Source organism: Myotis davidii, unplaced genomic scaffold (genome assembly GCF_000327345.1).
Source record: "Myotis davidii unplaced genomic scaffold, ASM32734v1 scaffold390, whole genome shotgun sequence".
NCBI lineage: Eukaryota > Metazoa > Chordata > Mammalia > Chiroptera > Vespertilionidae > Myotis > Myotis davidii.
In genome coordinates, this window is record NW_006282748.1 from 118,297 (window position 1) to 141,763 (window position 23,467).

General features: G+C 37.0%; 1 protein-coding gene across 1 annotated transcript in view; it reads left to right on the plus strand.

The window, feature by feature from the left end:
• STK3 (serine/threonine kinase 3) overlaps positions 1–23,467 on the plus strand; it is a 207,968-nt gene that overhangs the window by 100,957 nt on the left and 83,544 nt on the right. Inside the window, exons 7-8 of the mRNA XM_006753196.1 lie at positions 10,191–10,328; positions 16,501–16,626. Coding sequence (XP_006753259.1) covers positions 10,191–10,328; positions 16,501–16,626 — 264 coding nt within the window. The remainder of the gene's footprint in view (positions 1–10,190; positions 10,329–16,500; positions 16,627–23,467) is intronic.

Here is a 23,467-nt window from a genome sequence, read left to right on the forward strand (position 1 = left end):
TGGACATTGTACTGTTCTTATGCCAGAGCCTCATTTATTGCGTGCCACTCTTGTTACCTTGGGACTAGCTTATTATTTTATTCTAAATCAATCACATGAGCTCCATGTTGACCTTTGCCTGCTTAGCTTTAACCCAGTTCTTAGTATCAATTTGGGTTCATAGGCCTTCCTGTAAGCATTTGCCTAAGTTTTGCAATCACCATTAGATATGACTGAGGATTGAGTGACTTGTTTATAATCGCTATTACCTTTTTACATTTTGCTATGTGTGCTTTGATTACTTGATTAACTATCATAGATTCCATGATAACGCAGTCTGCACTTTGGTGGTAAGTTGGGACATTATTTTTTCACTCTAGTCAGGTGATTTTATGCGAAATGGTAATGTTAAGGTTATGTCAATTGTAGGTACTAGACCTAGGTTAGTGGAGTCTTTGCCCAGAGCTGTGCTTTAGGTTTTTACTCTGGCCTTGCTCTGGCCCTGCTACATCCCTATGCCAGGTTATGCTCTGAGTACTCAGGATCCCAGAATTCCCTGTTCAAGTGGCCCTGAGCCTATGCAGGCATCTTCTCTAGGATCATCCTTGTGAGAGCAAACTGTGCCAGGCTAGAGATAGACAAGAGACAGCTATTGCAGGGCTGGCTAGGGGTGGTAGTGGGACATTAGAATGCAGCCAAGGTGTGTGTGTGCAGGGGTGTTCAGGAGTCAGAGGTGGAATAAAAGATAGGTAAGCCATTGACCATGGGTCTCTGTTTTCTTGCCCTGGGCCCCATGGTAGCAATAGACCTGATATGATAAGGGTGGATGGTATTGATGTACTTTGTATTGATTTGAATTATTATTGCCTTTTGGTAAAGGTATTACTGTTCCATATAATATTTTGACCTTTTAATAGGATTTCATATTCTTATAAACTTGTCCTAGAAACTTGTCCCTGATAAGTGAAAGCTGCTAATGACTAGAATAAATTTATTTCTCTAATCTTAGTCAAGTTATAGGAAGTGATATGTCATTAATCTTTTGTACAGAGTTTTCTTTTTTTCCCCATTTTGCAACCATATTGTTTATTTCTATATTGAAACATGTTAGTACATTCTAGACAGTTATTTTGTCTTTCAAAGCTCATATACTTTGTTCTTTTTAAAAATATTTTTTATTGATTTCAGAGAGGAAGGGAGAGGGAGAGAGAGAGAGAAATATCAATTAAATCATAATCTTTTGTGGGTGGGGCTAAGGTCTTCAGGTTCTGAACTTCTTTTGTTCAGAACCTGTAGTGTTCTGAACGATGGGAAGTGTTTCCTTTCTTTGAGTGGTACCTTTCATTAAGGGCCGATTAAGATGCTCCAGGCTTATCTTGTAATTTTCCTGCCCCATACCTGAAATAAGTCAGTTTCCCACAGAGAGCCCGTGGTATTTCAGACCTCACAACTTTGAACATGGTTTTCTGTTTTCTATGCCACATCAATTCAATCATTCTTTAGGACTAAGCTCACTCAGTCTAGTTTTTCTTTAGACATCATTTTGAGCTTAATGCCCATTGTTGCCTATTTCAGCACTTACATTATTTCATTGAAATGATCTGGTATGTATTGTCCTATCCCATTAGATTATAAGCTTCTCAAAGAAATTCTTTTTGCAGGTATGGATACATTATATGTGCTCAGAAAAGTTAGTTGAACTGAACACACACAGGAATTCTAATTTGGGAGATCTGAGAGAGAGTGGATTGATAAAGTTCATTAAGTGTGGGCTCATGTTCACTTTTGATTTCTTCTGTAGCCATGTTTTATGAATATTTTTGAATTGTCTTAAAGGGACATTAAATTTCAGTTTTGAAGGACGTCTAAGATTTAACTGGATGCAATTAAAGGTATTGGGGTTTAAATTGTGCTTATGTGAGTGGTGGCTGTATAGGCAGCAACTTAAATGCTTTTAAATGACGCCTTGGCTCAATTACAAATATAATTTTTCAAAGTTGAATATATACTGGCTTTTATAATAAATCTTTAAAAAGAATCTTACATAATCTTATAGATTCTGTTGTGAATAGATATTTTGAATTTTTGAGATTCTGTACTATCTTTTTATCTTTATTGCCACATACTTGTCATTTTTATGGGAAGTAACCATTCTGCATTGTTACTTTATTTTCTCATTTTCACTAAGTATTTTACATGTATTAACCCATTTAAAGTTCAGAAGAGCCTTATGAGGTAGGTACTATTATTATTCCCATTTTTCAAATGTGTAAACAGGGCAAGAGAATTAAAATGGGTTAGATAGCTACTCATAATGGTGGCGCTATTATATTGTACCCAGTGCCATCCAGAGCTGGCTCAGACCTCTGGAGCTGGTTTTCTTATTCACTGTACTGCCTGGGCACCAACTGCACCCTTTCCCTTAATTTGGTTGATAGGCAGGCAAACTGGCCCTTATTTGGCAGATTAATAATTATTGAAGTCCCTGTACCTGGAGCTGGAGTGAAGTGTGAGGTCATGCTTGCGCTACCTGAACCTGTGCTTATGTGGAAACTGCGTGTAAGAGCAGCATTCATGCTAGATTTTAGTATTCTCTTCAAAAGCTCCGTGTATTTCAGATTTGCTTTTGAGGAAGTGGTGATACAAATTTGGATTTGTATTTACATTAACATCTAGTAGGCCTTTTACAGTTCATCTTAGCCAAAAGGTCCAGAAGCAATTAGTAGGTCTTTTAACATCCTTCCCTCTCCTTCTCCATGTCCATCCCCTTTCTAACTAATAATACAGTACTTGTCTAGTTAGTATTCACCTCCTAGATTGCTGGGAAGTTAGAGTGCCAGAGTCTTTTAGATCCAAAAAGGAACCTGAAAAATATCTAGTCCAACTTTCTCACTTATATGAAAAACTGAGGCTGCACAATCAGTTAGAGGGTTATTCTGATCTGGGTCCAGTGTTGGGTTCATTCCATTGTACTGTTTGCTGTTATGTACAGTAGTCTTTAAAATATATTATTACTATATATTCTTTGCAGAAATTATATATTTTTGACTTAGTAGCTTGCTACCTATTATGTTTCTTATGAGGAAACAGCTATGTTTGTTTAGTTCTTTGCAGCTTTTAAAAATGCTTTCTCATCCTTTATCTCATTTAATTTGTTAGGAAGATAACCTTTTGCTCATATGTCTGAGGTTCATGGGTAGTGGCACCGACTTCTTTGTTATTCTGGCAGGTTCATTGCTTCTGTACATTCACGCACCCAGTCACCTTAGCCTCAGACATAGTGCTGACCACCGCCCTTAAGATTATAATACAGTTCAGGCATGTAGTTTCCCAGCTCTGGCTCTGGCCATGTCTTCTGGATGCTCCTGGAATGTAAGGCCTGAAGTTCCAGGCATGAAGATAATTACTTGTTCTGAGGCACTTACATTTCTTGGCTTCTTAAAACTACTTGTGATCAGGGAAGTTCTTTTTAAAACTTAATCCGAGGCTCAGTATGTAGTTAAGCAACACATTGGGTAGAAACAAACACAGGGATAATCCTATCATTTATTGTACTAACATTCTTCAATCAAAATGGTGTTAGAGATAAGATAAATTATATGGCTGTAATGTGTGTCCATGTGATTTGGTTGGTGGCAAGGAAGGGAGTGAATTGTTAGTCTAAGGCTAGCCACTGATTGCCAAAACTTTCTACAGTGGAGGCCTGTTTCCTAATTGGCTCGGACAAAAACCTGGAGGTTCTTGAGGGGATCTTCTGTGATTCATGCTTCAGTTAAATTAGTTGAACAGAGTCAGGTCTGATAAAATCTGTCAGTTTATTATTGATTATGTAACATAAAAAATGGAAATAAAAGGTAGAGTGGTTTTCCTGGAGACTTTAAAGTCTCTACATTTTTGTAGATCATATATTAAGACTTATTTGTTTGAACTGTATGCAGTTCAGTGCTTGTTTGAGAATAGGATGTGAACATTTTAGGAGCACTTTATGATAGTACTGGGTAAATAAGAGTTAGAGTTAAGCTTTTTATCCTTGGGTTTCTAATAGCTACTGCTGAGGCGAGCCTTATATGTTAAGATTATCGGGAGATAAGGCTGCAGCTCATTGTCTCAAAGTTCAAAGGAGAGCATTAGCTTCAAGAACATAAATCGCTGAGTTGTTATCCATCAGTTTGTAACAGAAGTGCAGATGAACAACATTTACCTACACAATCTAGTGTCATTTACCTGCAGCTTGAGGTCAGTCTATATAGGGGCTTATGTAGGTGCTTTGAACTGTTTTGCAGAGATGAGAGTTCAAATTTATTTTATTCTTTAATTTGGAGTAGCAGGTGGTTTTGTGTGCCTTTTCCAGCAGCCAATATTAACCCCATTTTCCCCATCCTTAAAACCAGATTAGTTTCGGCTTCAACTATGGAGCTGTCTGAGATTAATTAGGTTATTTACAGAAGAGTTTTGTTTTCTAGCACTCCATTGTTTGCTGTTTGTTCCATATGTGTTAATCTCTCCCCTCACCCCCCAGTTGACTCTGAGCTCTGTGGGTCTGAGATATGTATCTTATTTTTAAAAATCTGTAATAGCAAGGCTTACATAGATACTTATAGGGTCCATCAAGTAGAGTAGATAATTGAACCAGGCTAGGTGGGGCCCATGTAAAAGAGGGAATGTGCATCCTGGGAAAAATCAGTCTAATTCCAGCAGGTTCTTACCTTATGGGATTATGAGCTTGATGTTGCCCAAATGAAGTATAGGCCTGTGGCCTATCGGTTTGCTGCTTCTTTATTAGAACATAGTTCTGAACTCACAGAAAGTACTTGATATATATTTTCATTTGATAGATGCTTGTTGTGTCACAAAGCTGGCTATCTTAGATGTAATATCAGTTGTAAGGTGTGTAAGAATGTTTTTTCCCATGAAAGGATTTTCCCTTTTTGAAAGAAGATACATACAGTATTTACAGAGATTAATTCTTACCCTGGAGTCAATAGACTTGAATATTGAATCTACACTGCTTTATCCACAGAAAATCCTTTGGGCCACTTTTCAAGTTGGAAACCAGTAATAGCACATTATAGTAAATTACCGAATATTGAGAGGGCTTTCAAAAGAATGATAGGGTGAATTGTTAGAATTCCTGAGTGACTTTTGTAATGAAGGTATCTGTTTTTCATTTCTTGAGTTCTGGAGTAATCTTTTGTTCTTTCTTTTCCACCCCTTCCAAACAATGTTGTTAGGATGTACTCTTGGTTCTCATACCCAATTTCTTCCATTCCATTCCTGTAGGTACCGTCGTAGTTGAACTCTTTATTATTCATCTTGGGACATCAACACTAGCCCCTAACTGCCCTTTTTATTCCATATTTAGAGTATCTCTAGGCTTTTGTTTTTTTGTGTGTTTTTCTAAATATCTACTTCTTGGGCATAAACAAACTGATTAACAGCGTCTTAGTATATATTGGGCGGGGGGGAGAGAAACCTTCTTTCAGCTGTATACTTTCTTGCTGACCAAACTCCATATCCTCATTCCCCTTCTAATCTTCTCATTTCCTAGTCCCCTACAGCGTTATCAGCTTGCTCTCTGCTCCTCCCAACAGCCTTATTCCATGCTCCCGCTTTCCCTTATGTTATTTCTTCTAAGGGAAAGACCTCTCCTCTTTATGCCTTATATCATTTCTTCTATTATTGTAGTATTCTTTAATTACTTTACTGCTTGTTCTTTCATTACAGACTAGGTTAGGTAGTGGCTGTATTTCCTGTGCATCTTTAAACTCCGTGTAGTGCCGAACACCATGCTTTGTGCGCAACAGGTATTCATTCACAAACATTTCTGAGCTCGATTATTGCATTACATTTCCCCTCATTCTTATATTTTTTGTGTGTGGTAAAGTATATACCATAAAAATTAACCCTTTTAACCATTTTTAAGTGTACAGGTGTGTAAACAAGTTCATTTACATTGCTGTCAATGGCCACAATGTCCCATCTCCAGGATGCTTTCCTTTTCCCCGACTGAAATTCTATGCACATTAGCACTGACTGCCCATTCCCTCCACCCCCTGGAAACCACCACTGTACTCTCTGTCTCTATGAATTTGACTATTTTAAGAACCTCTTGAGGTATCAATGCAATATTTGTCCTTTTGTGACTGGCTTATTTCACACAATATAATGTTTTCAAGGTTTATCTGTGTTGCATGTGTCAAAATTTTCTTCCTTTCTAAGTTTGAATACTATTCCATTGTGTGTGTGTGTGTGTGTGTGTGTGTGTTTTGTTTATCCCTTCATCTGTCAGTGGGTTACTTCTACCTTTTGGCTATTGTGAATAATGCTGCTATAAACATGAGTGTACAAATATGTGTTCTAGTTCCTGCTTTCCCTTCTTTTGGATATACTGGTATACCCAGGAGTAGGATTGCTGGATCATATGGTAATTCTGTGTTTAATTTTCTAAGGAATTGCCATACTGTTTTTCATAGCAGCTGCACCATTTTACATTTTCACCAGCAATGTGTGAGGATTCCAATTGTCCTACATCTTTGTCACCACTTTTTTAAAAATTTTATTTTTTAACAATAAACATGCTAATGGATGTGAGTGATATCTCATAGTTGTGTGTGTGTTATTTTATTTATTTTTTATGTTCTTTTTTCTTTTTCTTTATTGATTAAGGTATTACATATGTGTCCTTATCCCCCCATTGCCTCCCCAGCACCCTCCACCCCCGCTCGTGCCCTCACCCCCCTAGTGTCTGTGTCCATTGGTTATGCTTGCATACAAGTCTTTTAGTTGATCTCTCCCCTTTCCCCCCACCCTCTCCTGCCTTCACTCTGAGGTTTGATGGTCTGATCGATGATTCTCTGTCTCTGGATCAGTTTTTGTTCATCAGTTTATGTTGTTCATTATATTCCACAAATGAGTGAGATCATGTGATATTTATCTTTCTCCAACTGACTAATTTCGCTTAGCATAATGCTCTTCAGGTCATAGGTTTGATGTGCATTTCTCTTATAATTAAATGCTGGGTATCTTTTCATGTGTTTATTGGCCACTTGTATATGTTTGGAGAAATATCTAAGTTCCATGCTCATTTTTTAATTGAGTTGTTTGTTGTTGAACTGTAAGAGTTCTCTATATATGCTGAGTATTAATCCATTTGCAAATATTTTCTTCCATTGTGAATTACTTTTTTCCTCTGTTGATAGTGCTTTGATGCACAAAAGTTTTAAATTTTTAAAAAATTGTTGATGTCCCCCATTATACCCACCTCTACCCAGGCCCTGTCTCCCCCTCCCTCTGGCCTTCACCACACTGTTGTCTGTGTCCATGGGCTGTGTATATATGTTCTTTGGCTAATCTCATCATGCTGTCTCACCCAGCTCCCTCCCCTCTGAAATCTCTCAGCCTGTTTCATGTATCCATGCCTCTGGTTCTGTTTTGTTCATTAGTTTATTTTATTCATTAGATCACATACATAAGTAAGATCATGTGATGTTTGTCTTTCTCTGACTGGCTTATTTTGCTTAGCATAATAATATTCAGGTCCATCGATGCTGTTGCAAAGAGTAAAAATTCCTTCTTTCCAGCAGTGCAGTATTCTGTTGTGTAAATGTACCACAACTTTTTTATCTACTCATCTTCTGATGGGTATGGGCTGTTGCCAGATCTTGGCTATTGTAAATAATGCTGCTATGAACATAGGGGTGTATATATTCATTTTGATTGGTATTTCAGGAGTCTTAGAATATATTTCCAGAAGTGGGATTGCTGGGTTTGATGCAGTCCAATTTATCAAATTTTTTTTTTTGCCTGGATTTTTGGTGTCAGATCCAAGATATCATTGTGAAATTCAGTGTCATGATACTTTCCCCCTACATATTCTGCTAAGGGTTTTATAGTTTTAGGTCTTAAGGATAGGTCATTGACATATGTTGAATTTTTTTATATGGTATAATGTAGTTGTCCAAATTCATTTCTATTGCAGTCTTTCCAGAACCATTTATTGAAAAGACTATGTTTTCTCTACTGAATAGCCTTTTCAAATTCATATTTGATTGAATAATCTTCAACTTTATTGATTGACACAGGTGTGATTGTAGCAGGTTTTAAGATGTTTCTTCTCATTGTCGTGTCTGAAGGCTTAAAACTTGCTTATGCTTTTTTCCCCACTTGGAAATAAGACAAGGACCTGGAAAACCTATAAGTTGAAAACAGAATCATCATTTATCATCTCTTTATCCTCTTAGTAGCTGTTTGTTTAGTTTTAGTAACCTGCTTTTGTGCTTTTCCTTCTTGCTTCTTGAAGCATAGTAGATGGGTTAGGATGCTTTGCTAATTTTTTTAATGAAGGCTCTTTTATAGGTCCAATGCTGTTTTTAAGTCACTTAGTCCCCCTCTGGATTTTTGGTTTCTTTTCTGTTAAATGACAAGATTGAGCTAAATGATCTGTCATATATCTTTTATTTTTAATATATTTTTATTGATTTCAGAGAGGAAGGGAGAGGGAGAGGGAGATAGAAACATCAATGATGAGAGAGAATCTTGATTGGCTGGCTGTCTCCTGCATGCCCACCACTGGGGATTGAGCCCGCCACTTGGGCTTGTGCCTCTGACTGGAATTGAAACTGGGACCCTTCAGTCTGCAGGCCAATGCTCTATCTCCTGAGCTAAATTAGCTAGAGCTGTCATGTATCTTTTACTGTGCAAATTCTATGATTCTAAGAACTTATGATGACTTTTGAACAATTGATAAAAATCCAATGGAAAGTAGAACAATTTTATTATATCAAAGGAATATATTAAAATTGGTATCTCCCCAAATAGTTCATTTTTGTTGACAGTTTTTTTTGTTTTCTCCATATATAAACAGAAGTAAACATAGGTATGGTTAGTTTCTTTCAGTGGTAAAAACTTTGTTTCAAAGCATTCCTATGGTTTGTAGTATTACCATTTTAATTTTCTTTATGCATTAACGAGAAGGGAGATAAGTTCATGTACATGATTTTGTTTGCCCATGAAGAGAGAAGACCACTAAAAGCCAGGTGAAAAATTGAGTGTAGAACAGAAACATACACCTGTCTTCTGGAGAATTAGAGAATTCTGTAGTCGAAAGGAAGTTTTTGTATGCTTTACACGAACACATCTTTGTGAGGCCCATGTTTGGAGGCTGCATGGGCATATATTGATTAAGATTGCCAAAAAGCCATTTTCCCCCATCTCACATGTTTTGATTGCATAATTATATAAGCTTACCTATTAAACGACAATTAGTTATAATTTGGCTAAATTATTGTTGCTTTGTAAAATTTTTGTCATTGCCATGTTTGCTTCTTGTCTTTTTTATATAATGTGGCAATGAAAATAATGATTGCTAGTATTTATTGAGTGCTTGATACATTTGGTTTAAATTTATTATTGTTTTCATATCTTTAATAACTTTTCTCAAAGGAAATGATGTTTTAGTAATGGTATTTTATCAGGAACAATTCTAGATGCCCAGGAGAAAAGTTAATTCATTACATACAGTGATTTGCTAAGAACATTAGGGATTAATTCTCTGGGTTGAAAAGGGTGACTGGATAGCTGAGAGGACAGCGATGACAGGGAGGATTTTTAGAGCTTTTGAACTGTGAACTTTCTGGATGTATTATCGTCATTACTAAGTTATTAATACTAAATTAAATCATTAGTAATAAATCAAAGTGGTATATTAGCTTTAAAACTTTTCATTTGGAATACTGACATATATATTTGGAAAAAGTATTGCCTCTATTAAGTATTATTTCAAATACAGCAATAAATATTCTGGATTGCAAAAGGAAATTGGACTACAGTGATACTTATATAAAACTGAAATGGGAACTAAATCTGGCATGCAATAGCAAAATTGGGGGATGTATCTATTTAACCAGAGAATGTCCTTAGTTTGGTACGAGGGTTAGAAACGCAATCTTCTTTGGAGACTGATTAAAAATAATAGATAAAATAAAGAATGATGTGCTCAATGAGCTGCAATTCAAATAGAGGAAATTTAATGGGAAATGATTACATTAGTAGCAGATGGACTTGCTTCCTGAATTGTAATCTTACTGGAAATCCTAGAACCACTTACATTTGTTTTTCAGATTTAGAGTCAGATAGAAAGATAAATGAAGAGATTTAGTTGGTGTGTTATTGTGATTCTTACTGTGTCTTTTGGATATTTCATTTTTTACTAGGCTATTTTTATGATTCCCACAAATCCACCACCAACATTCAGGAAGCCAGAACTCTGGTCTGATGATTTCACCGATTTTGTTAAAAAGTGCCTAGTGAAGAATCCTGAGCAGAGAGCTACTGCAACACAGCTTTTACAGGTCAGTGCTTATGCCACCAAGGGAAGAATGTGTTTTTTGTATCTTTTAGCTTTCTGACCTTAAGTAGGATGGTCTTGAGTCTCCTTAACTGATTTCTAAAGACATAAACCTCCCAGGAAATGTGGATTGGTACACATCCTTCCTCACACCTCCATCCACCATCTCCATTCTTCTGTATGTTCTCTGTGTCTCATTTTCTTCTTTTCTCTTTCAAGTTAGTGTTCTCTTTTCCCTTTTTTTTCTGTTTGTTGTTGTTACTATTGTCAACTTTTTCCCCCTAAAGTTGCTTTAAAACAAAACTTCCTAGGATTCTTCTTTCAGAACCCTATCTCCTCCATCCTTAGTTTATTTTTTCCCCCCTGATGTTTTCTTTGACCCAGCATTTCTTCTTTGACCTGCTCCACTGTGAGATATGTAAATACAAGATCCCTGAACTCTTTGAAAAGATCACTTGTAAATATTGGTTACAAGATTACCTAAATGAAGAGTTTCAGTATCTCTGCTACAGATAGACTTGTATTTACAGTGTCAGGTTGTATTTTTTTTATTTGCCTTGAAATTCAGTGCAAATAGAAATAATGTAATACTTTCAATAAGTATTTGTGAGTCCTCATTTTCCCCAACAGAATTGACTCAGACCTCTAAGCTATTAATACTAGTAAATGTGTCTCACATTAACAAAACTTGATATTTGGAAAATAATTCTTTTTATTAAATCACAAAAGGATTCAAAGCATGGTTCTTATAAAAAGCAATTTTTCTAAAGTACTGTTTAAACAAAAGTATTTGTTGAGGCGTATAAGAAACAGGCTCTTAAGTACAGTATAATGTTTATTGCTATGAAAATAAAACTAGTATTCATTCTCCATTGAAGGCAATTTAGCATTGTCTAACTAAAGTAAAATGTTAAATATTCTTTGACCCAGTAATTACACTTGTAGAAATTTACTTTATAGAAAAATTTAACCATGTGTAAAATAACATGTGTAAAAATATTCATAGAACATTATAATGGCAAAAGATTGGAAACAATATTAAGAAACTTTCAACAAATTAGAAACAATTTAAGCTCGATTGAGATGAGTGATTGGCAAAATACACACAGGCACACATACATACATGTATATGTGCATATGCCAGTGGTTATGGTGGAGTAGCTCTGAAAACATAAGCAGGAAACTGGCCTCCAGAGAAGGTAACTGTGGCTGAGAAGCAGGAGTGGAATCGAAACTTAACTTTTTTGTTGAGTGCTGTTTTTGAGCCTTTTGAGTTTTTTGTTATATGCAAATAGTACCTTTCAAAAATTAATTAACTGAAACATTTATTTTGAAATATTGTCAGATATCCAAGGAGTTTTTGTGCACATAAATCAAAGGCCTGTTAGTATTATCATGTTGTGTATCTAAATTATTAAACTCCAAGGAACACAAGAAAGGAGAAAAACACACACAGGAAAGTGAGTCAGCACAAAATATGATGGTGGAGGTAAATTCACATATATCTGATAGCTGATTTTTGGATAGTTTAACCAGTATTTCTTTCTAGTCTTTCTCCCATAACCTTTTCTAATCTTTCTAAGAAAATAAATTCTGTTGTTTTTAACTTAGAGTTTTTAGGATTAAAAAGCATTTAAGAAATATTCTAGTATAATTTCCTAATTTTGTGGATGAGAATACTGAAGCACAGAAAGGTTAAATGACACTGAAGAGCACATTGATTAAATCATTATTCCAGGTTTATTCCATTTGTCCACTAATCCCAATTTTCATCCTTTCTCTCCTCTGCTTTCTGCCCAACAGACTTCTGACTTAAGTTTTTTTACATAGGATAATTATCTTTAGTCTCATTAGAGTCTAATTACTGTCTGATAGGCATATAAGTCCAGGGGCGAGAGGCACGTTTTATCTGACACCATCTGAGTAGGACTGAATATCCTCCAGAGGGTGAAAGTACAGGTTCCCTACTCAGCCTTTGCTGGTGGAGTTGGGGCCAGTGTTTTTCTGTGATGTTTGCCTGGAGTAGGATGGTTATTGTAGAAGTTTTGTCTTGTTAGCTGTCCCTTTCCTGATTTTTTGGCTCAAGAGAGAAGGCTGTTGTAGGAGGTTTTTTAGATTGTGTCCCTTAGTGGTTCTGGGTTGCTGGCTTTTCCAGTACCCAGTCTAGGATAAAGGAGATAAAAAGAAAACCCATGGAACTCACAGCTATGTTTTTCCTCAAGTCCCATAGTCCCTCACCAGTTTGCTGCCTTCTCCCCATTTTTTCAGAGTTTTCCTATGTTTGTTTTATATATAATGTCCAGGGTTCTATCTGCACTTTAATGGAGAGGTATAGGGAATTACCTTTAGTTCTGCCTTTTTGATTATGTTATTCTTGATGTATTTTTATGTTTGACTAAAATTTTATTGTCTGTCTTTGACTTTTAACCCAAGTTTTTTCAGTACGCCTCTTGAGGAAACATGAGTTGGATTTATTTAAGTGTATGTCTCATGTAGAAAGCATGCAGTTGAATTTATCATATGAACTCTGTCTTTTAGTAACTAAAATACTACTTAATAAATAGAAATTCAACCCATTTATTTACAGTAGTATATGCAAATAACATTTTAATCACAGTTGACATTTTTTTTGCCAAATTGTTTTCTCTGGTGTTTCTTGTTGTCCTTTTTTAATGTTGCCTTGCATTTTTTTATTTTACCATCTGTTACTTTAAAGTATTCTTTAAGAATCTGCCAGTATGTCTGATAAAACTTCTCTTCTGACTATTGAGAATGCTCAAATAATATGGCCTTGTTCTTCCAATAGCCTTTTAACTTTATTAGCCAGTTCCTCTTCGTTGGTCAAAATAACGTTGATAGTGGTTATGTAGAAAAAACACACGAGTACAAATGAAATCAGACAGATCGAGGATTCAAGATTAAGAACGTTAAACACTAGAGACTACTGGTAGCAAGCACTGGGTAGTCAGTTCACACTTAACTGCACAAAAGTAAAAGTTTGCAGTAGACTGGATGAACCATGTATGTGCTTTGGCATTTCTTAAAGGTAACACTGTGGCTTTCAGGATTGGCTCATAATTTCCCCTGAAAAGATAAGGCATAATACAATTTGAGGTTTCTGTACTCTTTAAAAGAGATATAATTCTAATGTTTCCCAGTTTTTGCAGTGTTGGTATTCTTCTACTGTTAGTATATATAGTGACTAAATCCTTCTTAAGAGTTCTTTCATCAGCCGAAACCGGTTAGGCTCAGTGGATTGAGCGTCGGCTTGCGGACTGAAAGGTCCCAAGTTCGATTCTGGTCAAGGGCATGTACCTGGGTTGCGGGCACATCCCCAGTAGGACATGTGCAGGAGGCAGCTGATTGATGTTCCTCTCTCATCGATGTTTCTAACTCTCTATCTCTCTCCCTTCCTCTCTGTAAAAAATCAATAAAATATATTAAAAAACAAGAGTTCTTTCATCAGATTCACTTTTCTCCATTGTGGCATCTGTTTTTTTAACCTAGGTTCTAATAATTCACACCTTCATTATTACAGTTTCTCCTCCCTCTATGTTTCTTTTAAAGGCTCAATGGGGACATGTTTCTATTGATTTTACAGAGAGAGGAAAGGGGGAGGGAGAGAGAGAGAGAGTGAAGGGGGGGGAGAGAGAGAGAGAGAGAGAGAGAGAGAGACATTGATTGCTCTCTTATGTGCTCCAACTGGGGATCAAACCAACTCAGGTATGTGCCTGTGACCCTTCAGTGCATGGGACGACACTGCAACCAACTGAGCCACACCAGCCAGGGCTCTCCTCAGTCTATTTTGTTTCTACATTGTGCTGCAGGATTATGCTATCAAAGACATTCTTTTCCTCATATTATTCTCCTGTTTATATAATTAAAATGGCTCTCAAAATTCAAGCATTTCATCCTAAGCATGTATGCTTCTTGCCCCACTATTGCTTGTATCTAAGTTCACATAACACCATTTCTCTAAATAATGTTTCTGTCTTGGCAAGACAGATTTTCCTGCTGTGTTCTAACACACACCCCTGCCTTGGTGTGTTTGTGCATATTGTTCATATTTTCCTCCTCCCTAAAACGATCTATTTATTTTGAATGAGGCATCTGAGATTGCCTTACCTATTCATCTCTTAATTGTATAGGCTGTGCTAACCCATCATAAATGTAACTTGTATGTCACATTTTAATTTTTTTGTGTTTGTGTTTTATTCCTTATTTTAGATAAGTTTCTTACGGGCAAAGAACATATCTTCAGTTGTGTATATGTGTGTGTGTATGTGACCTTCCATCAGTGTTTCTCAAAAATGTTCAGTGTAGGGCTGGAGTTCCTTTCTTGTTCCACCATTGTCTAGGTCATTATCTTTGCTCTCCAGCTTGGCAGAAAGAAGAGAAGTCATGGAAGAGTGCACACAGTGTTTTAAGGCCCAGGTTAGGAAGTGGAGCACACCACCAAGATTTCCATTCCGTTTTGTTCCATTCCGTCCCGTTCCGTTCCGTTCTGTTCCGTTCCATTCCCAGAACTTAGTCTCCTAGTCACAGCCAGCTGAGTGGGGGACTACGAAAGGTAGGATCTAGCTGGGCTACCGGGCACAACTCTGTTTTGGTGGAACCAGGAGTCTACAACAGCTATGTTAATGGAACTTAAGTTATCTGCTGATTAGTCTATATAACTGTTATAAAATAATTTATTGGTTCTTTGCTATTGATTCTATTATTTCTGTAATCTGGTCAATTCTTGCTCATACTTTCCTCAAATGATATATGTTCACCATTTTAAAGCCTCTTCCACATATCTGTAATTTCTTCTTTAGCACTAAATTTGTTTTGTCTTTGAGAATATTTTTGTGTTCTTTATTAAATATCTCAGCTTTTACCTGGGTCTATTTATTGACAGTTAATTATGAAAATTACATTTTGAAGCTGTATTGCCTCCAAATAAGATAATCTTTCCCAATTATACTTTTAATCTTACCCTCTATTTCTTTCACAGTCTTCCCTCTCAATAAAAAATCATCAAAAAATACAGGTCTGTTCTGGTGGTTTCTGTTCTGTTTACCAGATTTGTAATAAATTCAGATATTTTTGTTAAATTAGGGTAGAAAAGAAAGAAATGAGAAGTTATTTTTATATATTATAGATATGAAACAATATTCATGTTCTGAAAACATTTTATTGCCATTTTTTTCCTCCATTGGGAATGATTACATTTCAAGACCTAATAAAATAGAAAATATGTAAAAGAAGTAAGAAAATAGTTGCCTTCTTTTGACCACTGATTCTGGCTGTCAGCTTATTAAGGTTAATTAAAATCTGTAACTAATACATAATTTTATTTTTATATGTAATGTAATTACCAATTCTTTAAAAAATTTTTATCTTTTTTCCAACCTACTCTAAACTCCCTTTGGATAATTATATCTGTAAGGTAGTTTTTATTAATGTAGTTTTACTAACAGGATTGCATTTTTGTGTTTGTGCTTTAATGGTTTTTAAAAACAAGTAAACCAAAAAGTAAAATTTTATTCCTAAAGCAGCTGACTTATTCTATGTTTTTAAAATTTTTTTGTTAATACTGAACCAAGGATATTTTTTCCAGTCATTTTGAGAGAGAGTGGAAGGGAAAGGCGTTGGGCCCGTTGATCAGTTGCCTCCCAAATGTGCCCCAACTGGGGTGTGGGTTCAAACCTGCAACCCAGGCAAAATCCCTTGACTGGAAATCGAAACCACAACCCTTCAGCATGCAGGCTGGTGCTCTATCCATTGTACACACTGGTTAGGGCAATATTCTCTATTTTTTAAAATATATTTTTATTGATTTCAGAAAGGAAGGGAGAGGGAAGAGAGAGAGAAACCAATGATGAGAGAGGATCATTGATTGGCTGCCTCCTGCGCGCCTACTGGGGATTAAGCCCCCTACTGGGGATCGGCTAGGCATGCGCCCTTGACCGGAATTGAACCTGGGACCCTTCAGTCCTCAGGCTGACACTCTATCCACTGAGCCAAACCAGCTAGGGCAGTATTCTCTATTCTTAACCTATACATTTAATTCTGGATGAAAGAACAATCATTGAAGATCCTGGTTTGCATTTATTTACATGTTGTTTTAACATTTTTTAGATATAATTCAGATAAATCTTTTAAAATTATACCTTTGAATCTTACTTTTCTAGCATCCTTTTATCAAGAATGCAAAGCCTGTATCGATTTTAAGAGACCTGATTGCAGAAGCTATGGAGATCAAAGCTAAAAGACATGAAGAACAGCAGCGAGAATTGGAAGAGGAGGATGAAAATTCGGTTCGTAATTACCCTCAAAAAATTGATTTTTTTTCTTCTGAGTCATTTTTCTATAATTTTTTTCTTTATATCAGTAGCACTTACTATTTCATTATACAAATGAGGTACTCTTCATTAAATTTCAAAATATATTTAGTTTGTATTAAATATTATCTTTTTCTGATATCTTAAGAATTAATTATTAGTGGCTTATAAGGTCTGCACAGTATCTAGGAGTGCCACACTAGAAGATGAGTTACTAGAGAAGCAGGAGGGACATTTAAGGAACTAGTTTCTTCCATTTACAGTGCATTTTAAAAACAAAACTGGAGAGGAAGCAAGATTATAACTAGGACTTTTACTTTTAAGTTTTCATGTTCCTTTATTAATACTTTATGCTCACTATTCAGTCAAATATTTTTAGTACTTTTAAAAGTAAACAGTGTTGTCTTAGCAGTTATACAATTTCTGATAAGGTTATGTCAAATTTGAAATAGAAGTATTGATTGAAAACTGAAATTCTTTAAAAAAAATTGATTACTTGTTTTCTCTAATTTCCCCCTTATCATTAAATCATAATTCAAAAAAAAATCCCTACTCAGTATTACATAGTCACAACCATGTAAACACACAATATATTGTGATTGTATATTGTTTTTGCGATTTCTATAGCTACTAATTTTCTTAGCTTTTATACTGTTTGTTGTTAATTTTTCTACGTACCTATTACTAATTTGTTCTCAAAGGCTACATCCCCACATTCTCTGCAGGAGCTGTAAACTCCTCTTTCAAACACAGAACATTTATTAGTGTTATACTTTTTCCTTGACTCATTCTTTAGCCTCTGTCCTCCTCTAACCTGAACTGATTGCTTTCTAGTCTTGAGCAGCTATCATCCCCAATACTTCCCTTCAACATTATCCTAAGGAATTCCTTTTTCTTCTCTTGTGTAATGGATCCCCTGTTTCCTGGATCATGTCTTTCTCATTTTACTTCCTTATTTTGATTAACTATTTCTCCCAGGAGCTTCCCAACATGAGCAGTTTTTTTTTCAGGCCTTATATTTCTGACTATTTCTCAGTTTTACCTTTACTGTTGATTGAGTATAAAATTCTGGTTGCCAGAGGAGAAGAGGGTTGGAGGACTGGGTGAAAAAGCAGAAGAGGTTAAGAAATACTAATTGGTAGTTACAAAAATAGTCATGAGGATGTATAGTACAGCATAGGGAATGTAATCAGCAATATTGTGATGGCTATGTATGGTTCCAGGTGGGTATTGGAAATATTAGAGGGAACTCTTTGTAAAGTATATGATTGTCTAACCATGATGCTGTACTGTGCCCACAGCCACAATATGGCGGCGCTCAGTCTCCTCAGTCCTGCCCCGCGCACCTGCCTACGGAGTCCCCCAGTCCCCTCAGCCCCCCAGCCGCCCAGGGCCAGCTCAAGGCACAAGCAAGCCTCAGATGGCGGCTGCCGAGCTTCCCAGGGCCACCCGAGGCTCAGATAACCAGGACCGGCCGAGGCTTGCACTGCTGGCATTGGCAGCAGCAGAGGCGTGATGGGGTATCGCCTTCCCCTTATCGCTGGGTCACCTCCCGCCCCTGAGGGCTCCTGGACTGTGAGAGGGGGCAGACCGGGCTGAGGGACGCCCTTTCCAGTGCATGAATTTTCATGCACCAGGCCTCTAGTATATAATAATATTAAAAGTAGACTAATTGAAAAATAAAATAATATTAAAAAAATTCTGGGTATAAAGTTCTGCATTAATGTTCCCCTAACATTTTGAAAGCCTTGGTATATTTTCTAACTTACCAGTATTGGTAATGACAAGGCAGATGATATTCTGATGCCTAATCCTTTTAATATTTTATGGAAGTTTTTTAGATCTTCACTTTCTTCCTGTTATTTAAAATTTTCATGCTGATGTGCCTTGGTGGAGATCTTTTTCTATTCATTGTGTGGAGTGTCTTTTGGCCAATTTAAATTTGTGTAATAGGTGTCCTGTAGGGCCCAGTGGCTCAGCCTCCCTAGTCACCTGAGCTGGGCACTCTAGGATGTCCCTGTGTAGGCTGTGTACACAGTCTTGTTGTAGTTGAGCCTTGATTGGCGTCACTGAGAGGAATTGGCCTCCAGGCCAGTTGGCTGTGAGGACCAGCTGTGTCTACAATAGAAGAGCTTATATGCAGGAGACACCCCTATGAGGCAGGACTTGCTTCAGTGGGGCTTTGGTGCTCACTGAGTCTGTCCTTTGAGTGTGTTGCTTGTAGATGTGTAGCGTTGTAATCTGTTATGGTCGAAGCTGTTCACCAGGTGACTAGCTCTGGAGCCTCTAGGGGAGGTCCAAAGTCAGCCATTGCCTGAGGCCACCTGGCAGGAGCTACAGAGAGATATCTGCAGATGGCTGCTATTTGTATTGGGCTAGGAAGTGCCCAGGCAAAGCCCAGTTGTGAAGCAAGTCAGGCTGGTATTAGTGCTGGGTCCTGGGCCTTTTATTGATAGCTTTGGGGTATGCTGATTCCAGCTGCTGCTTGTTTAAGAGATTTTAGCAAAGCCTGAAGCCTGAGTCAGGACAGGCCATTCATATGGAAAAGCAGCTGCAAACAGCTTGGGTGGGGCAGCAAATTGGATGGGGCAGGGTCTCAGGAAATCACCAGGGTGGAGCAAACAATGTGGGCCATGCTGATGGAAACTCAGATATGGCTGCCAGTCAGCTCTGTGATGGGGGAGGTTCTGCCTCAGGAACAATCACCCCTGTGAGCACCCCTGTCTGGGAGAAAGCTGCCCCCATGTTCCTGTCCCAATGTCAAACAGTCCAGTTCCTCACTGTATGTCCCTGGATTACTCCAAAGCCATTGCCTGGTGGTGGGGCTCGGAGGAATCGGGATCGTGTAAGTTCGTATGTTGGCCTATTAAGAAGTATACCTGGTCCGAAACCGGTTTGGCTCAGTGGATAGAGCGTCGGCTTGCGGACTGAAAGGTCCCAGGTTCGATTCCGGTCAAGGGCATGTACCTGGGTTGCGGGCACATCCCCAGTAGGAGATGTGCGGGAGGCAGCTGATCGATGTTTCTCTCTCATCGATGTTTCTAGCTCTCTATCTCTCTCCCTTCCTCTCTGTAAAAAATCAATAAAATATATTTTAAAAAAAAGAAAAGAAAAAAAGAAGTATACCTGGGACTCTAGCAGTCTTAAAATTGGATTCTGTGAGTCTTTAAACTTTATTCTTCTTATTCAGTATTGTGTTAACTGTTCTAAGTATTTTGCCTTTCTATATAATCTTTAGAATAATTTTGTCCACATTTACAAATTAGCTTGTTGGAATTTTTATTGGGATTGAATTGAATCTATACATTAAGTTAGGAAGAAATTATATTGAGTCTTCCAATCCATGAACATGGAATGCATTTATTTAGAGTTTTGATTTCTTTCTTCAGTGCACATAGATTCTGTACACATAATGTTAGACCTAAATGTGTTTTAGTGCTATTAAAAATGTTTTTCTATTACAGATTCTAATTATTTATTGCTGGTATTTAGAAAGCAAATGATTTTTTTTATATTGCCCTTATATCCTGTAACCTTGCTATACTCATTATTTCCAGGAGTTTTTGGGTAGATTCTTTGAAATTTTCTACTTTCATGTTATCTATGAATAAAGGTAGTTTTATTTCTTTCCAATTTTTATAACTTATTTTTCTCTTGTTTTACTGCACTCTAGATTTCAATTTCCTTCTAACTTTAATATGTTTCTGTATCTTTACTACGTTTTTCATTCTCCCTGTTTCAGAGGATATACCTTTTATCCATTCATAAAAATTTGTACAGAAGAAAAATAAGACATGGTATTTGCCTGCAAAAAGATCGCAGTCTAGTGGGGAAGGCAACAAATGAACTGATACCTGATCAAAGTACAGCATGATAGTACTGTGATAGAGATATGCATAAAGAGCAGGACTTCTTTTATTGCCCCTTGATTTCCAACTTCCTTCTCCTTTAAAAGGCCCCTCTCTGCCATTTCAGTCAATCATGTTATCCCTTTCTACTAGGGCCTTACTCCTCAGCCTAAAAATGTAGTTATATTTGGCCATTAAAAAAAAAAAGGGAACAAATCAGCAACAATATGTTCTCAACCGAACTTCTCCATAGAATAGTCAGAGCCTTTGTTTCTTCTCCACATACTGTGCTGTGCCTGAAATACTCCAGTAGCTCTCTTTCTAGGGCAGCTTTCTGAGTGAGATGAGATCACGTCAGCATTGGTTTAATTTGAGGCACCCATGGGTCATCCACGTCATGTTATGTAGCAGGCAGTTGACTATGCAAGTTTGAATCCCAAGGGAGAGCTCAGGCAATTAGAGAAACAGCAGGCTTTCTGCAGCTAATAGAGAAACCATCAGCAAAGATGGGATTGCTCAAAAAGTTTTTAAAGAAAAGCATAGGTTCTGCATTTTCCTAGACTACTTACTTCACCCTCATTTTCCTGCTTAACTCATCCTTCAGGAGTCATCCCTGTCATTGATTCCTCTGGAAAGGGAGACCTTCCCTAATGCTCCTACACGTCCAGTTAGGCCAGTGCCCACCCTGCTCCCTTAAAAAAGTATTTATCTCACTGTATTTTATTTTCTACTTTCTAACTCCACCAAACTGTACATTTCTTAAGGACAAATATTATATCTTAGCACATTGCCTGGCATACTATAAGTGTTTACTATATAAATACTTAATTGATACTTACTGAATCAATAAATGTATGTATAAAATTGCTTTATAATAGGTTTTACTTTACCCCTTATTATTTAGTACTAGAGGCCCGGTGCACAAATTCGTGCAAGGGTGGGGCCCCTCCACCTGGCCAGTAATCAGGGCTGATAGGTGCCGTCTCACCCAGTACTGATTGGGGCCCATCGGTGCCAGCCGGCGGGGGGAGGGGCCATGAGAAGTTGGCCGGCTGTGGGAGGTTGTCTATGGGAATGCACTGACCAGCAGGGGGCACTTCTGTGTTTAGTATCTGCCCCCTGGTGGTCAGTGCGTGTCATAGTGACTGGTTTTTCTGCTGTTTGGTCAATTTCCACATTAGCCTTTTATTATATAGGAGGATAGTGCCATAGAGTATTATCAACATAGAATGTATTTGCATTTTATTTTTTTTTTAAATATATTTTATTGATTTTTTACAGAGAGGAAGGGAGAGAGATAGAGAGTTAGAAACATCGATGAGAGAGAAACATCGATCAGCTGCCTCCTGCACATCTCCTACTGGGGATGTGCCCGCAACCCAGGTACATGCCCTTGACCGGAATCGAACCTGGGACCTTTCAGTCCGCAAGCCGACGCTCTATCCACTGAGCCAAACCGGTTTCGGCTGTATTTGCATTTTAAAATAATAAGGTGTGTAATGAATAGTATGTGAAAAATTTGATCAGCTGTGTTTAAACATGTGATAAGTAAAGCATGTCCCAAAAAATGCATACACCTTTAGCAGCTGATAGCTCAGTTGATGTTTCTTTCTTTTCAGATTTAATCCATTGGAATTAATAATTACTCAAAGTGTATATACATTTTTGGAGGGACACCTTGTATTTGGTTTTGTGGCAATTTGTTGTTGTTGTTATTGTTGCCTTGACACTCCTCTGCTCCAGAATTTCATTTGTATCATGAATTTCAGTAGTGTAAAATGCATGTTAAATTAATATTGTTAGTTTATTGTGCTTCAGTTGTATGTTTTGGAAACTGACTTCTTAAAGTCATTTTATATTATAATTTTTAAGTTTATGCAAGTGATACTTCTTTTGCTAAGTATATGTTAAAGTTTCTGCTTGCTATTAATAATTATCATAATGGAATAGAAAAGGAGTAAGAGAAAGAAAGAATAAGAAAAAGAAATTGTTTTCAAAGATAAATTAGCCCTTACTTATATTTATTCTAGGAACATAAGGTTATAATTATAAGTCTTTTATATAAATGCAGTTTAGAATGCAATGATAAAGTAATATGAATATTTGATATTTCCTATTATTGAATATAGGCAACATGCCCCTAGAAACATAGATGTTGCTTAGTTAGAAATATAATTTAACGTGCCTCATTAGTGTGGCTCAGCAGTTGAGGGTCAACCTATGAACTAGGAGGTTAACGGTTTGATTCCCAGTCAGGACACATACCCGGATTTCGAGCTCAATACCCGGTAGAGGGCATGCAGCAGGCAGCCGATTGATGCTTCTCATCATTGATGTTTCTCTCTCTCTCCCTCTCCCTTCCTCTCTGAAATCAATAAAAATATATTTTAAACATATTTCTGTTTTACTCATTGACAGTGGTGATGGCATTTTAAAACATATATATGTAGAGAGAGAGAGAGAGAGAGAGAGAGAGAGAGAGAGAGAGAAATAGTGATGTGAGAGAATCACTGATCAGTTGCCTCCCATATGTATCCCAACCTAGGCATATGCCCTGACCAGGAATCGAACCCACAACCTTTTGGTGTATAGTGCAGTGTTCCAACCAGCTGAGCCACCTGGCCAAAGCTAAAATATGTCAGTTTTTTTAAAAGTCATTGTCCACTAGTCAATTTCTTAAAGGTACTGATATGTTAGTAAATGTAATAATCTGTTTTGTGAACCTGTTTTATCTATGTAAGTCTCCAATTGATTTGTCCTAGTCTTTTGTCTTTGGTGCCCTCTTGTGGATTTTTCATAAACTTCTTGTAACAACAGTTTTTAAAGGTGTTACTTTTATTTTAAAATACTTGATTTTTATAATTTTCTTTATATTTTGTTAATCTTTTGACAAGCCTTTGGCTGTGAGAGGAAAAAATAGTCATGTTTAAGGTTGCTTTTACTTTTAATTTACTCTGTTGTATATCAAT